Here is a 14,413-nt window from a genome sequence, read left to right on the forward strand (position 1 = left end):
CTTAGGTGCTGGCAGCAATAACTCTAACAGGAATTTAACACTCATTTATTCTAATGTTTACTGAGCATTTACTAGGTATCTGGTAAAATACAAGGCCAAAATTAATTCCCTCAAAGGTTGGATGATTTACTCTCTAAAATCTACCGGAAAACCTTCAAAAGCAAGTTCACATTCAACACAGTCAACAGTTTTCTTCTTTTCATTGTCAGAGTGCAGAGACTGCATGTTTTAAAGGAAAAATCAAACATTCAAAAATAAAGCCCCTCAGAAATAGAATCCTTATCATTGGATCCAAAGTGACTCTTAAGTTTCATTATATAGTGTTTTGCTTGTTCCTTTGTCGTTATGAGTCTAGCCTGTCACACGGACACTGTTGGGATCAATTTCAGTGATGAAAGTTGAAAAAGACACTTCAAAAGTTCCTTAAATTGTTGTTTTTTCAGTTTAAAACAAACATTTATGTTCCAATTTGATATAGAGTTTTTTCAACTTCTACTTAATTACTACCAAATAATCCAAAAAAATTCCTTCAGATTGTCTATTTCATACTAGATTTCATTATAATGCTCACCTAAATTCAAACCTTGGCAGGTAAATTAGAAAAGTCAAATGGAAGCATTTAATTAAATACAATAAAAAGAAAGAATTCATATTCCCCAACTGAAATTAAATTTTAGACCCCTGGTATAAGTTTCAATGTGTTCCCAGCTTGTAAATATGCAAAACAGAGCTTTAAACCTAGTTGTATAAGTGCTGTGCACATCCCATCAGAATTGCAAGCTGTCAAACTGTCACTCAAGCACCTCACCAGTGGTTATTTTAACGGTGTACTAAGTGTAAACGTCAAAAGGCTCCACATTCAATAGGATAAGAACTTAGAACTTATAATTTACTCTTTCAAGAGAACAAAATTTGCACTGGAGAAACTTAAATTCTTCAGTTTATTATAGACCAAGAGAGCTTCCCTAGACTTTTTAAATTTAAGGTAGTCAAGGTGAAACCATTGAACAAACATTAATACAGATGTGATTCTACTTCAGTGGTCACCACACTTTCAAATTCTGTTCCTCTCTGTGTGATGCAAGTCATAATTTCAAAAGTGCAAGGTATCTTTAAATTCCTTGCAGAACCTACTACTGTAATTTGTATTTACTAAGTATTCAGTTAATATACTTTAGAAAAAATAAAGAATGAACTATTGGTATTAGTGCTAAAGTAAGGTCTTAGAAATATAAGGAGAACTATCTGGAGAGATAGACCAGTGTGAAGGTCGTGGGTTCAATACCCATGAGAGAGAGACAGAGAGAGAATGAGACAGACAGGCAGACAGACAGACAGACGATGAACCTGATCAATATCAAAAACTGCACAAGGCATTAGGCATCCTTTGGGAGGGGAGAGGGAAGCACAGAAAATAAAAAGGGACCCTTAATTACAATAAGTATAATGATGAAAGTCTGAAAAAATACAGCTATTTAAATATAAGTTAATTAAAATAAAACAAAATTAAAAATTCAATTTCTCACTTATATTCACCTCATCCTAAACACTCAACAGTTATGCATACCTAGTGATTACCATATTGAACATAATATTGACATTTTCCACCATAACAGAACTTTGTATTGAACAATCACACAGCATGAAGTTAAATTCCAAAACTCACGTACTACTTACCCTTTTAAAAGAAACAGTTTTCTTAATTTACTGAAAAGTAATTAAATAATCTGCAAACAGAAGAAGCCTGACTTGATTTATCTTGGGTTTTGAGTAAGGCACAATTTATGTGTAATGTGAGTACTCAAGACCCATATCACCGCACTTAAGGGAAGTTCACCTGGTTACAAAGCTCAGCAAGGCAGGTCCTTCATGTCAAACTGAAGGTCACATTCCCATACTCTACTTAACTGCACTCTGATCCCATATTCGTAGCTAAAGCCATGCACACTAAATCACCTGTTTCACCCCAAAAGCACAGATCCTCACAGGTGATCTAGACCTGTCACTGAGTAAGCAGGTAGAAGTGGGTGACAGGACCTCAGCACCCTCCGCTCTTTGGTCCCTACAGTGCCCTCAGTGTTCTGGGGAGGAGCAGACCCTCCCATAAAGAAGTGATGGGCTCAATACACAACCCTGAAAAGGCCATCTGGGTCATCATGTAGAAGCCCCAATTGACTTCTTTATTCCTGTTTCCTTTTTCATTCAATTTTGATCTGGCACTGATCAAAACTCTCCTTTTCCAAAAGCTTTCTTCTTTCTGCACGTCTCCTCTGTCCTTTGTTTCTACTGCTTCCCCACCTGTCAGATCTTCATGCCCTCCTCACGCAGCTCCACTGCAGACCCTTAGCTATCTCTGTGCCATAGTCTGGATCTTGCACGACCCGTGCATGTGTTGAAGGCTTATTCTCCAATATGGCACCATCAGGAGGTGGCAGGAACTTAAAGGAATGAAACCTTGCGAAAGCCTTCCAGTCACTGAGGGTGCGCCCTGGAGGGAGATTTTAGGACCTAGCTCCTCTCTTTTTCACTTCCTGGCACAGGTAATGACTTTGCTTCACTACATGGACTCGCTGTGATACACTGTCTCACCAGAGACCCCCAAAGCACAGGACCAACCGGTGCAAGCTGAAACCTCCAAAATCATGAACCAAAATAAATGTTTTCTTTTTGTAACTTGATTATGTCAGGTATCTTGCTCTAGTAATGGACACCTGGCCAACAAAATCTACATTTCCTGCTTCACATGGGACCCTGTTTTCTGAGGAAAGGTTTTTTCTGTATGTGATATATCTTATGAAGATCTAGAATAAGAAGATATAAAACAACAAGAATAAAAGAAATTTTTAAATTAAGCATAGCAAAGCAAACAAACTTAAAATACCTGTAGCTCCTAAAATTTCTATCTCTGTCTCTGTCTGTCTGTCTGTCCCTCCCTCTCTCTCACACTCTCTCTCACACACACACACACGAATACACAAAACAATACCATGTTGCTATAGTTCTTTTTATGGCTTCTAGTCATAATTATGTTTTAGCCTGAGCATTCTTTCCTTAGATTAGTGTAAGTAAAACTTTTGCACTGTCAATAAAGCAACACTTTACTCACTGAAACAATTAAACTCCACATGATCTGATCACGTACAATGGAGATAATACTTGTTCAACCTTTCTTTCTCTGACTATAGAGTCCTCTAGAATCCATCAGACAATCTGACATCTACCCCTGGATTCAAAAGTAGAACCAGGGACAGGGCATGCACGCACTGTTACAAGCAAACATGCTCCTTAGTATGAGTTCATCACCTTACTTGAGGCAAATGGCGAGACTTAACCTTTCAAAACCATCCAGGAAAGTTTTACAACTGTAAACACATCAAAGCTACCCTCAGCATCTTACATCAAATGGGTGTCAGGGTCACTCATGGCCCTCTACCTTCTGCAGGAGAGTCATGCATTCCCTGTTACACAGCTATGTGACAGCTGAGACCGTCACTCGCAGAGTAGGCGAGGAACATATGTACGACAAACCAGACACAGAATCCTTACAGTGCTGTCCCTCTGAGAACTCGAAGAGAAGTCTCTTTATCTTTTTGTCATCCTTCCTTCTTTCACCAAGCACTATTTAACTGATTTTACCCAATTAACATTATTTGGCAGAAGAGAAGTCTTGGAAGGGCTCCTTCTCTTTTCACTTCATTGAGTTTGAGCTATGAATCTTTGTTGCTTTTTTGGCTGCTGAAAACAAGACTCCGTGTGTAGCCTGGGCCTAATGAACCACCTTAAGAGCCAACCCACTTCCCACTTCATTGATTTTTTTCCCAATTTCCTCATTCGCATTTTTTGAAGCTTACAGATTATTTTTAATTGAAAAAATATGAAAATAACTGGAAAATAACTCAGAGAATTAAAAATAAATGAGAAACAAACTTACAAACTAGTAATGAAAACTAAATTTTGTTTCATATCATAAATTTTCCGGTATTTAACTGCGAGATGCTAAAATAAAAGGCTATGGTTTTGGTACGGTAAATAAAATGTAAATATTAATACATAAATAGATATTAACACTCAGAAATATTAATACATTAATCCTCATCATATTTCATGTTTCCTAAGTAACTGTAAATATTAATTGCATCTCAACCTCAATAAAAAAGAGTAGCTTCTGGCTTTCATGTGTTCTACTTATCCTCTCTCCTATTTCCAAGAAAAAGGCCAAGTTTCCACCAGTCGATGAAGTTTCGCTGGTCTTAAAGTCCCCATGAACAGTGATTACTGGAAAGACAACTGGGCATGCTGACAGCATGTGTTGGCAGCGTTTAAAGTACAAGGCAATTCGTGCAAAATGGTCCAAAACTGTACCGTAAGGGGAGGTGACTCAGAAGAAAGCTCACATCCCTTTAAAGTGCTTTCAAAAAAACTCTTAACGGTACTATCCTGATATAATTGCGTAAGGGGGAAAAAAATCACACAATTTCATAAAATGAAGGCTTTAATCATATCAAGTGTCCAACTTGAGTTATCTCACTGCTTTTGCTTACGCTTTCATAATGCAGGGTATGTGTTCCCACGAAAGCAAGCATCATGCTCTAACTCGGATGATCTGCTTGGATTCTCCGAGTACTCAAGAAGACCGCAATCTGGTATCTGTGCTGATTCTGGAATTCAGATGACCCAAAGTGCTACATGCTGCCACACACTTAAACACAGCCATGTTAGACTCTGAGGAAAAGTCCTGGAGAGAGCTCATTAGCTGTGTGTGTCCCAGACTAAAAGTAACTTCCTCTACTGGTCTGCCACTGCTTACCAAACCAGAAAGTACTAGAAACTCACCCAAATATTCTAACTCACGGAGTACTAAAACTCAAATAGATACAGAGAAGAAAGAAAAACAAATATTAGTTTCAGCAGGCAACCAGGAGTAGCTCCTCAAAGCATTCTCAGTTTTCACAAAACAAGGAAAAACTTTAAGTCGGTATTCAAAGTCCTTGGAAACAGACACACTGGTTAGCAGGTAAATTAGCAAGCATCCAAACTGTCCCTAAAATTTTTTCACTGAGACTCCCCTAAGTAACTGCACGTTTAATAGAAAACAAAGGGTCTTTACATAGAAACCATGATAAATTGAAAATCAATCCCAGTGATCACAAACTAATGGCAACTAGCAAACACAGAACGACGGCAAACGTAGATCATCCTCAAAAAGATATATATTTTTCATTAATACTTATTGGAATCGCCAACAAGCTTTTATTGTGTCCGAATTAACACATTTTATTCTTTTTTAGTCAGCGTCCTTTCTGCATGTAACTCAGTGTATGACCTTGAATTAAAGCTAAGCTAGCTTGTAAAGTACTGTTCAAAGTCCAAATAATTGCTTCTGGGGTTCTCTTTAAAAAAATCTATATCTTCTATCACACAGCACTTAATTAAAATAAAGGAAAGGTGAGAATAGGTAAAGGGCATTCGGTTAAGGCAGAAATGGAGACAGGCAGTTGTTTAAATCTTCATTCTCACAAAGAACTAGGGGGAAATAGAAAAAGAAAAAAGACGACGACCATATATTCAGAGCTTTGGACTCTCCCATTCAGACTTATACTAAGCCAAAAGAATAATAAGGCTTCTATCCCCAAATGATAAACAATTTATCATCAGGAATGTCTGAACAAACTACTGTAACCCTACATTTATAGGCAACGAATTGCACATGCTGCAGTATTGATCTGTTATTTTCTGAGGAAGAAATAATAAATCATGGATGATCTTAAGACTTGAAGGAATGTTGGGAAAGAACTGAAAACAAGAACTGAAAGCAAGGGGAGCTGATCGAAAACAGTCGATTTAGGTGTTAGTTTTATGGAAAGTGAAAGAATTTTGCTTTGTAAATACCTACTATGTGCCAAATTTTTTGCCAGGTGCTTTGATTAATCACATTTAAACCTTCACAACCATGTGAAGGTGCTATACTAATGCTTATACTCCAAGTCTTAAAAGAATATACAATTTGTGTGCATAACAATTAGAAAATGGCAAGACTGCGATTTGAACGTTAAAAAATATTTATCTCTTTGTCATCCTTCCTGCTTTCAACAAGCACTCGTTTAACTGATTTTACCCAATTAACATTATATGGCAAAATGGTAAACAATTTTGGAAAACTCATGCCATTGCTGAAAACTTCATGTGAAAAGAATATAAAATAACTGAAAGCTTCTTAATGGACCTCCCACAAAGAATGGGGTAAGTTATGTGCTGTAAACAGTCTGTGCGAAGAATAGCATTTGGTGCTGAAAGAGCTCATATAAATCTCTTAGCTCATCAGGAAAATGGTAGTAAACCACGGCAGGCATTTACTAGCAGAGTAATCCACATAACTACAGAATGGCCAATGAAATTCGAAGAGAGTTAATTACCTGACATGGTGAAGACGCAGTGAGCAATTTTGTAAGGATAGGACTTTCAAGCTTGGCCACTCCGGGTGACTGATGTGCCCCAAAATAAATAAATGATCCTGCAAAAACAAATGTAATGTCATCTGGACACCAGTTCTGTTGCACATTTCACATTTGTGTATCTTATCCTTGCACACATTCCACTATCAACCAGATAAAGGAAATTACATTTTTACTCATTTACCATGTAGCTCTGTAGATAACTGAAATTGTTTTATATGAATGACATTAAATACCTAAAGCAAAATTCACTTGATTAACTGCAAGCACTTGATCCAAATCACCTATTCTCATGGCCTTGAGTCACAGAGTTTGAAATCAAATTCATTGAGGCCTCTAAATTTACAACTGGATATTCAGCATGCCCACATGAAATTCTTATGAGAGTTTTGTTTTTAAGTTTCTTCAAAAAGTACTTAAAGATACAAGCCTGTGGAATGAGTCTGGTTTCTCCTGGGGCTTCCACGTTTGACATTGTTGTCTGTGCTAGAGGGGATGAAAGCTTAATTAAAGATCTAATCTGAACGTTAACAGAATGCCCACTTTTAGATTTTAACTACAGTGGATGCGCTCACAGCAAATGTACAGGGGAATAACATCTCCTAGCAGCTCCAAAGATCACACATTTGGAGCTGCTGCAAGGAATGGCTTCATGGAATACTGAAAGCTTCCACGGCACGCAACGCCAAACAATGTCCAGGTCTGATGGTGCCCTCTGATCATCACAAAGGGATAGGCCACTTGGAAAGTCAGTATTTTGATGGAAAAATATCACCGTTGGTCAGTGATTTTCCTGCATGGGCGTAAGTGCTAACTACACAGAAAAGAAAGCATTTCAGAATTGAAATGTATTTTATTATAGATTTCTTCACACATCTAAACAAAAAATTAAGGAAGAAAGTGTCCCACTGGCCTTGGTCTTGCCTTTGGCAAAGTTTTCACCCATTGTAATACAATGTTCTCAAAGTTACACCATACATATTTTGAGAATAATAGAAATGAGTCCTTTTAGTGAATATAGCTGTAAAGCAAACATTACCATGTACAATACAGAAACAAATAATTGAAATAGATAAAACCAAATTGATGAAAGTTAAAAATTTGAGAATTTTAACTTTTTCATTATTATAAAAAAAGAAATGAAGCAAAAGGTCTTTATATTGAAAATTATAGTACTCTGAAAAAGGAGATCAAAGAGGATATCAGAAGAAGCAAAGATATCCCTTGCTCCTGGGTAGGAAGAACCACCATAGTGAAAATGGCCAAACTCACAGAATTGTTATACAGATTTAATGCAATCTCAATAAAAACAGCATTAGTATACCTCACAGAGCTATAGCAAACATTCCTAAAATTCATTAGGTACTAGAAGAGTCCTAGAAGGGCAAAAGTAATTCTGGGCAACAAAGGCAAGGTGGAGGCATCACAATCCCTGACTTGATACCACAGAGCTTCTGTGACAAAAACAGCATGGTACTGGCAAAGAAACAGACCTGAGGATCAGTGGTACAGTTTAGAAGATGCAGAAACAACTCCAAACACACTCAACCACCACCCTATCTTTAACAAAGAGGGAAAACACCTTTACTCGAAGAAAGATAGCCTCTTTCATAAAATGATGCGGGAAAAACTGGTTTTCCGCATGCTAAAGACTAAAACTACACCCATATCTTTCACCATCCACTAAACTAAAATCAAACTAGATCAAAAATCTAAATATTAAAACAGACACACTAAATCTACTGGAAGAAAGAACAGGTAGAACTCCAAGACATAGGTGTGGGCAAAGACTTTAGGAACAAAACCCTGCCCACATGAGAAATACTGTAAAGAATCAACAACTGAGATCTCATATTAAAAAGCTTTTGCACAGCAAAAAAAATCACCAACAGAGTGAAAAGACAACCCACAGAGTGGGCAAAAAAGTTATCTAGTAGTTCTTCAGAAAAAAGGCTAATATACAGATCATATAAAAAAGATTTTTAAAAAAGCAGACCCTCAAATTTAAAGACATAATTCAAAACTGGGCATCTGAGATTCTCACGATTCTCAAATGAAGAAGTAGAAATGGCAAATAAACATATGAAAAAAATGTTCAACACCACCAGTCATTTAAGAGATGAAAATTAAAATAATGTTGAGATTCCACCTCACTCCAGAAAGAAGGGCTATTATCAAGAAATCAATCAACAACGTTGGCCGGGCTGTAGGGAAAAAGGAACCCTTCTCCACTGCTGGTGGGAGTGTAGACTGGTGTAACCACTGCGGAATTCCTCAAAAACTTAGGATTAAAGGTCCCATTTGATTCAGCCATTCCCCTTTTGGGTATCTTCCCAAAAGAATTAAAAGCATCATACCACAGTGACATATGCACATCCATGTTTATAGAAGCACAATTTGTGCTATATCTTAGAAATAACTCAAATGGCCATCAACCAGTAAGTGGATAAAGAAGTTTTGTGTTTTTTTATATAATGGAGTACTATTTGACCATAAGAAAGGATAAACTTAAGACACTTCTAGGTAAATGGATGCAACTTGAGACTGTACTCTTAAGTGAAATAAATGGAACACACTTGTAAATATCACATCGCTTCTCTGATGCGAGAAACTGAAAGTATAAACAAGGACCAAAATTGTAATAGATATTGCAAAACAGCAAGAAATTGTTCAAAATTATACAGAGTGTTAGACACTTTGTTAATAATTAAAATATTTTATGTAAAAAAGTACAGTAGTATTAGGAAATGAGATACAGATTACTAATTGAAAATATATTCTTTTCAGATTGTGATAAAGTGTATTTATTATTGTTATTTTCTATTTTTGTTATACAAAGGTATTTTTCATGGGAACTTTTTTATATTTTTATCAATGTCTACTTGTCTTACATTAAAATTTAAAAAGAAAAAATATAAATGAATTATCAACAGAAAGGAATGTTGTTATTTGACAAATATGATTTTTTAGCAAGCTTGGCACTTATGACTAAATTACTGACAGGATTTCCCAGGAGATAGGAATAAGACAAGTCTAGTCACTATCTCCAGTTCTAGTCAACAATTTCCCAGAGGCCCTATCTCATGCATGACAGAAACGGGAAAAAAATGGACCGTGTGTGTGTGTGTGTGTGTGTGTGTGTGTGTGCGTGTGCACGTATGTGATCTGACACTCAGAAAGGAGAAAAAATAATAGTGAACTTAGAATATTTAAAAAACTATTAGATATTACAAATAAAATTACCAAGACCATTGGATACATGGTCAATATTTTTAAAAATTACTAAATTTACTATGTATCAGCAATAACCTCCAAAAATTTGTTAAAAAGTGACATTTTCAATAGCTATAAAAAACTAGGAAAATACGAGCAAAAGACTTTCAAAATCTTTAGAGATAGCTGCAAAATATCTAGTGAAATTAAAGCCAATTTCAACAGGTTAAGAGATTGAAAGATTTTTTAAATTATTATCAGTTAAACATAAATAGAAATTAGGAGAAATTATTTCATAGCCACAAACTGCAAAATTTTTAAGAGAATGATGATGCCTCGCGCTGGTAGGAAACTGAAGAGGCACACTTCTACTTTGTTGCTAAAAATTAAAGTATGTGGGGAATAATCCGTATTCATTAAAATTATAGAAGTACATTAATAGCATACATTAATCCACCAATATTTATTAAAAGTATAAACATATATTTTGCTTTTAAAATATAGGAACCTCATTCCTAGGTATCTATTTCACAAAATCAAACGTATTCTACGTATTGAAATGCGGATAAAAATGAATTCACAAACATTCTCATAATATTAATATCCCTGGGAGGGAGAATGACCGGATACACTGTGACATATCCAGACTGAAGAACTTAAGCAAAGACATGAATCAGGCTAATTCTACCTCAAAGGAAACCTGTCACAGATCATATTTAATGTCCTGACTTTAAATGAGAAAAAAAAAATCGGAAAAATATGTGTCGAACAATGGTTTTTAAATGTGGGATCGTAGGCTAGAGATCGTAAAAAAAAAAAGAGATACAAGGGCATTAAGTTCTCCCATTTCTCAGTTTAGTGTCCAGACAGCTTCCAGGCTTCTGTGGAACAAGGGGCATCAAGAGGAATGGGAGGATCTCTCTGAGTTGAAAAGGTAGTGTTGGTGCTCTGGGAGGCCCAGGTGGCTGGGATTCATAAGATCCAATACAGCTGTCCCTTTCAAGTCCTGATGCACTCTCTGTCCATTTACAGCTGCAAAAAGAAGCTACAGAGATCTACAGAGGGACACCACTATCCTTCAATCGCCAAGAGTGCGGATGTGAAAAGAACTACCTGTGGCTGGGGGTGAGAAGACCCCTGGAAGAGGAAGCTGGAATGTTCCCAAAAGCCACAAATGGCCAGGGATAGTGGGCTTTCCTCACTAACTCAAATGAACATTGTACAGAGCACGCAATCCAAATGAATATGCAGATCTGGACATAAAACATGTATGCTGTGGTGGTTAACCATCAAACTGATTGTCTTGCGAGCCATGTAACGGATTAGAAAAGCAACCTTTTGGATGTGTCTAGATGGGTAATGGAGCACGACTTTGGGAACCACTCATAGTTTTTGCCCCCTCTTCTCTGGCACTGTTGCCCTGCTTGGCCTCCCGGCCACCATAACGAAGCTGTTTTGCTTCACTGTGCCTTTCCAACCGACTATGGACTGAATCCCCTAAAACCATGAGCCCTATGAATTTATCCTTAAACTTGTGTGTATCAAATATTATCTTCCTGACAGAAAAGCTAATAAGTCTGCAAATTTTATCATGTCTTTATTAATATTAACCAACATTTGTTCTTCAGTTGGTTAGTAGGTAAAGGAACCACAGTTTGGCAGTATGAGGGGATACTACCCAACAGTGAAACCAAAAAAGAGATGGCTGGTACATGTAGAAACTCATTAATCTGTACAATTAATAAGTTCATAATCACAACAAAATAAATTAAATAAAACAGAAAAGATAATCCTACTGCAATCCATCAAAAGCAAAGATGAATTTCAAATCCACTGTGCTAATGAAACAAAGCCAGACCCAAGAGGCTACACAGTGTAAAATCTACCTACATGCCATTCTGGAACATCAGGGCTAGAAATCCAATCAAGTGTCAGTATAAGTGCCAGGTGTCAGGTGTAAGACACTTTGACCACAAAATGCCATGAAGAATTTAGGGAGGTTGGAACTCTTTTATATCTTGAGCTTCATAATGGTTCCACCACTGTGTATGCTTGTTAAAATTTGGTGAACTGCCAGACGTGGTGGCACATGCCCATAATCCCAGTACTCAGGAGGGTGAGGCAGGAGGATTGCCATGAGCTTGAGGCCAGCACTGGCTACACAGTGAGCTGAAGACCAGCCTGGACTACACAGTGAGACCCTGTCTCAAAACAACAAGAACAACAACAAAATTGGTGAGCTATATACTAAAAAATGGATTTTGTTATATTTAAATTAGTCTTTGATATAAAAGTGAAAAGAACAGCTTATACCTGATGACTTGGAGGAATCACCATGAAAAATCTTTAGTAGCAAGGTAATAATATAAGGTGGGTGGGTGGCATACGCCTGTAATCCCAACACTCCAGGAGGCTGAGACAGGAGGATTGCCATGAGTTCAAAACCAGCCTGAACTACACAGCGAGACTCTGTCTTTCACAATCAAAAACAAATAGAAAAAGGTGGGAACATATTTTGTGTTTGAGTATGTATGATGTATACTCCTGTACATTATTATATGAGCACATAGAAAAGTAGAAGGTAAGCAAATGAGCTGTCCATTTAGACGTTTAACCAAGTAATTAGGTATAAGAAAACAGAAGCCAAGCGGAAAAAAATTAAGCCTTCATTTTAAGACTACACAGGCGCACATAGCCTAATATCAACCCATTCAGCTTTTATGTAAAATCATGTACAGGAGTATCTATATAAAGAAAAATACTGGAGATGAGCTTTAAAAGCTCAATGAACTTATGCTCTCCGAACAAAATACATGAGCAGTTCATTGTCTTCGACCTGGGAGCTATCGGACTGCACTGCATTCCCTACAAAGGTGCACCTCGCTCCCTTTGTCCTCCTGGTTTTCCTTCTCTCTCCCTTTATATGTGATCTGAAACCACTACTAATTATCTTACGGTTTGAAACAGAGACTGAGTTAAAAAGTGTTGGCTCTATGACTCAGCTATCTCTATAATATAATTTATATTTATTACAATATTTTACAATATATATTTTACAATTCTACTAAGTACATAATAGTTTATAATATATAATGTATATTTGTTGTAATTTATATGTAATTTTATTTTTTAATTGGCCCTTTCCAAAATGAACAGTATTGCAATTTGTCCTCCTCTCTTTGAATGAGAACAGCTGCTCTTGGTTTTATCTTTTAACATTATTTATATAAAAGCAAAAGACAAATTTCACAGAAAGCCCCGCAGAATCCTTTCTGCAGAATAAATAAGGTAAGACGGCAGAAGTCTGAAAGCGAATCATAATGTGTTTTCTAATTGTCACACCTGGAGGTATTCTTGGCATTCCTAGTGGAACAGAAAACAACAATGGGTTCATGTTTGAGTTATTACTGTGTGGAGGAAACAAATACAATCTTATTTACTCCTCACAACACCCTACATGCAAGTCCTTTAGCTCCTCCCTGTCTTCCAGCTACCAAAACTGAGTACTGTGAGCAGTGTCACCGCCGTGACTTAGGCTGGGAAGTGCGCTGCCCTCGGGGTCCAGGCAAGGCCTTTCACAAAGCAGGGTGTGCAGTTTCCTTCTGTGAATCACTGCCGCAGTCTGGGCCTTTCTACCTCAGTACACCCGTATCTTCCCGACTCAGTCTTTCACCTTTTCCTTTGCCCTCATCGCAGCTAAAATACTGCTTCAGAATAAATATGCTTGGTCCCACACTTTCATCTAATTGGGTCTCCACTGTCTTCAGGTGAACTTCAAACTCCATGCACTCTTGTTTCATCTTTCCTACGCTGCATGTCCAAGCATGCACGTCACTCAGCCGGAACTACCTACACTTACTTCTCCCATCGACTTTCAAGCGATCTCCTCTAATTAGACCACGTTCCCTGCCGTCCCTCCTTATGATTTCCAACATCTGCCTTCCTGAACACTCTTAATTTCTTCCTAGCGCTTAGCTGAAGAGTGTGCCTCTCTCCTTCAGGGTGCACATTAATCCCTTCCACCCCCAGGAAGCATGTCTCATACCCTACTGCAGTTTCGTTCTAGTCTGCTGCTGCTGCCAGAGTCCAAGCACTTCAAAGACGGGGGCTGTGGCTTCTTTCCACTTTTACACAGCCTGGTCTACTCTACATAACCAGTCATGGGTTTGAGCAAGAAAAATAGAAACAAAACATCCTAAACTCTTTTTTTTTTTTTTTTTTTTTTTTTTTTTTTTTTTTTTTTTTTTTTTTTTTTTTTTTTTTTTTTTTTTTTTTTTTTTTTTTTTTTTTTTTTTTTTTTTTTGTAGCGGGGATTAAACTCAGGTCTTTGCGCTTGCAAGGCAGGCCACCGAACCGCTGAGCTAAATCCCAAGCCCTCATCCTAAACTCTTAAAGAAAATGCAGCATTATTTTATAGTTCCAGTTGTCAGTATTCTCCTTTCTATTTTAAACTTTAAGCTTCCACTACTCTACCACAAAGTCTTCAAAATAAAAATAAGCCTCACTGGCAAAGAAGCAAGAACTCACTTCACTCTTTCAAAAATGAACTGGATTTGTAGTTGTAGCCAACAAATAGGTGGTCAAAGTCTCCCTTCCCTGTTCCTACCCAACAATCCAACAACCCCAACTGCCAATGACTGTACTTAAAAATATGTCTGTCTGGTTTTATGCAAACTTTGGAAGTCTCAAAAGAGAAATCAATAGTACGATGCTCAACAAACTTTAAAAAAGATCAACATTACTGTTGT

General features: G+C 37.2%; 1 protein-coding gene across 1 annotated transcript in view; it reads right to left on the minus strand.

Annotated features, from left to right (window-relative positions):
* Malrd1 (MAM and LDL receptor class A domain containing 1) overlaps window positions 1–14,413 on the minus strand; it is a 638,235-nt gene that overhangs the window by 533,051 nt on the left and 90,771 nt on the right. The window contains exon 11 of the mRNA XM_019205159.2: window positions 6,414–6,511. Within this exon, the coding sequence (XP_019060704.1) occupies window positions 6,414–6,511 (98 nt within the window). The remainder of the gene's footprint in view (window positions 1–6,413; window positions 6,512–14,413) is intronic.

The sequence above is a fragment of the Fukomys damarensis genome, unplaced genomic scaffold, assembly GCF_012274545.1.
Source record: "Fukomys damarensis isolate Sample0158 unplaced genomic scaffold, DMR_v1.0_HiC HiC_scaffold_37, whole genome shotgun sequence".
Taxonomy (NCBI): Eukaryota; Metazoa; Chordata; class Mammalia; order Rodentia; family Bathyergidae; genus Fukomys; species Fukomys damarensis.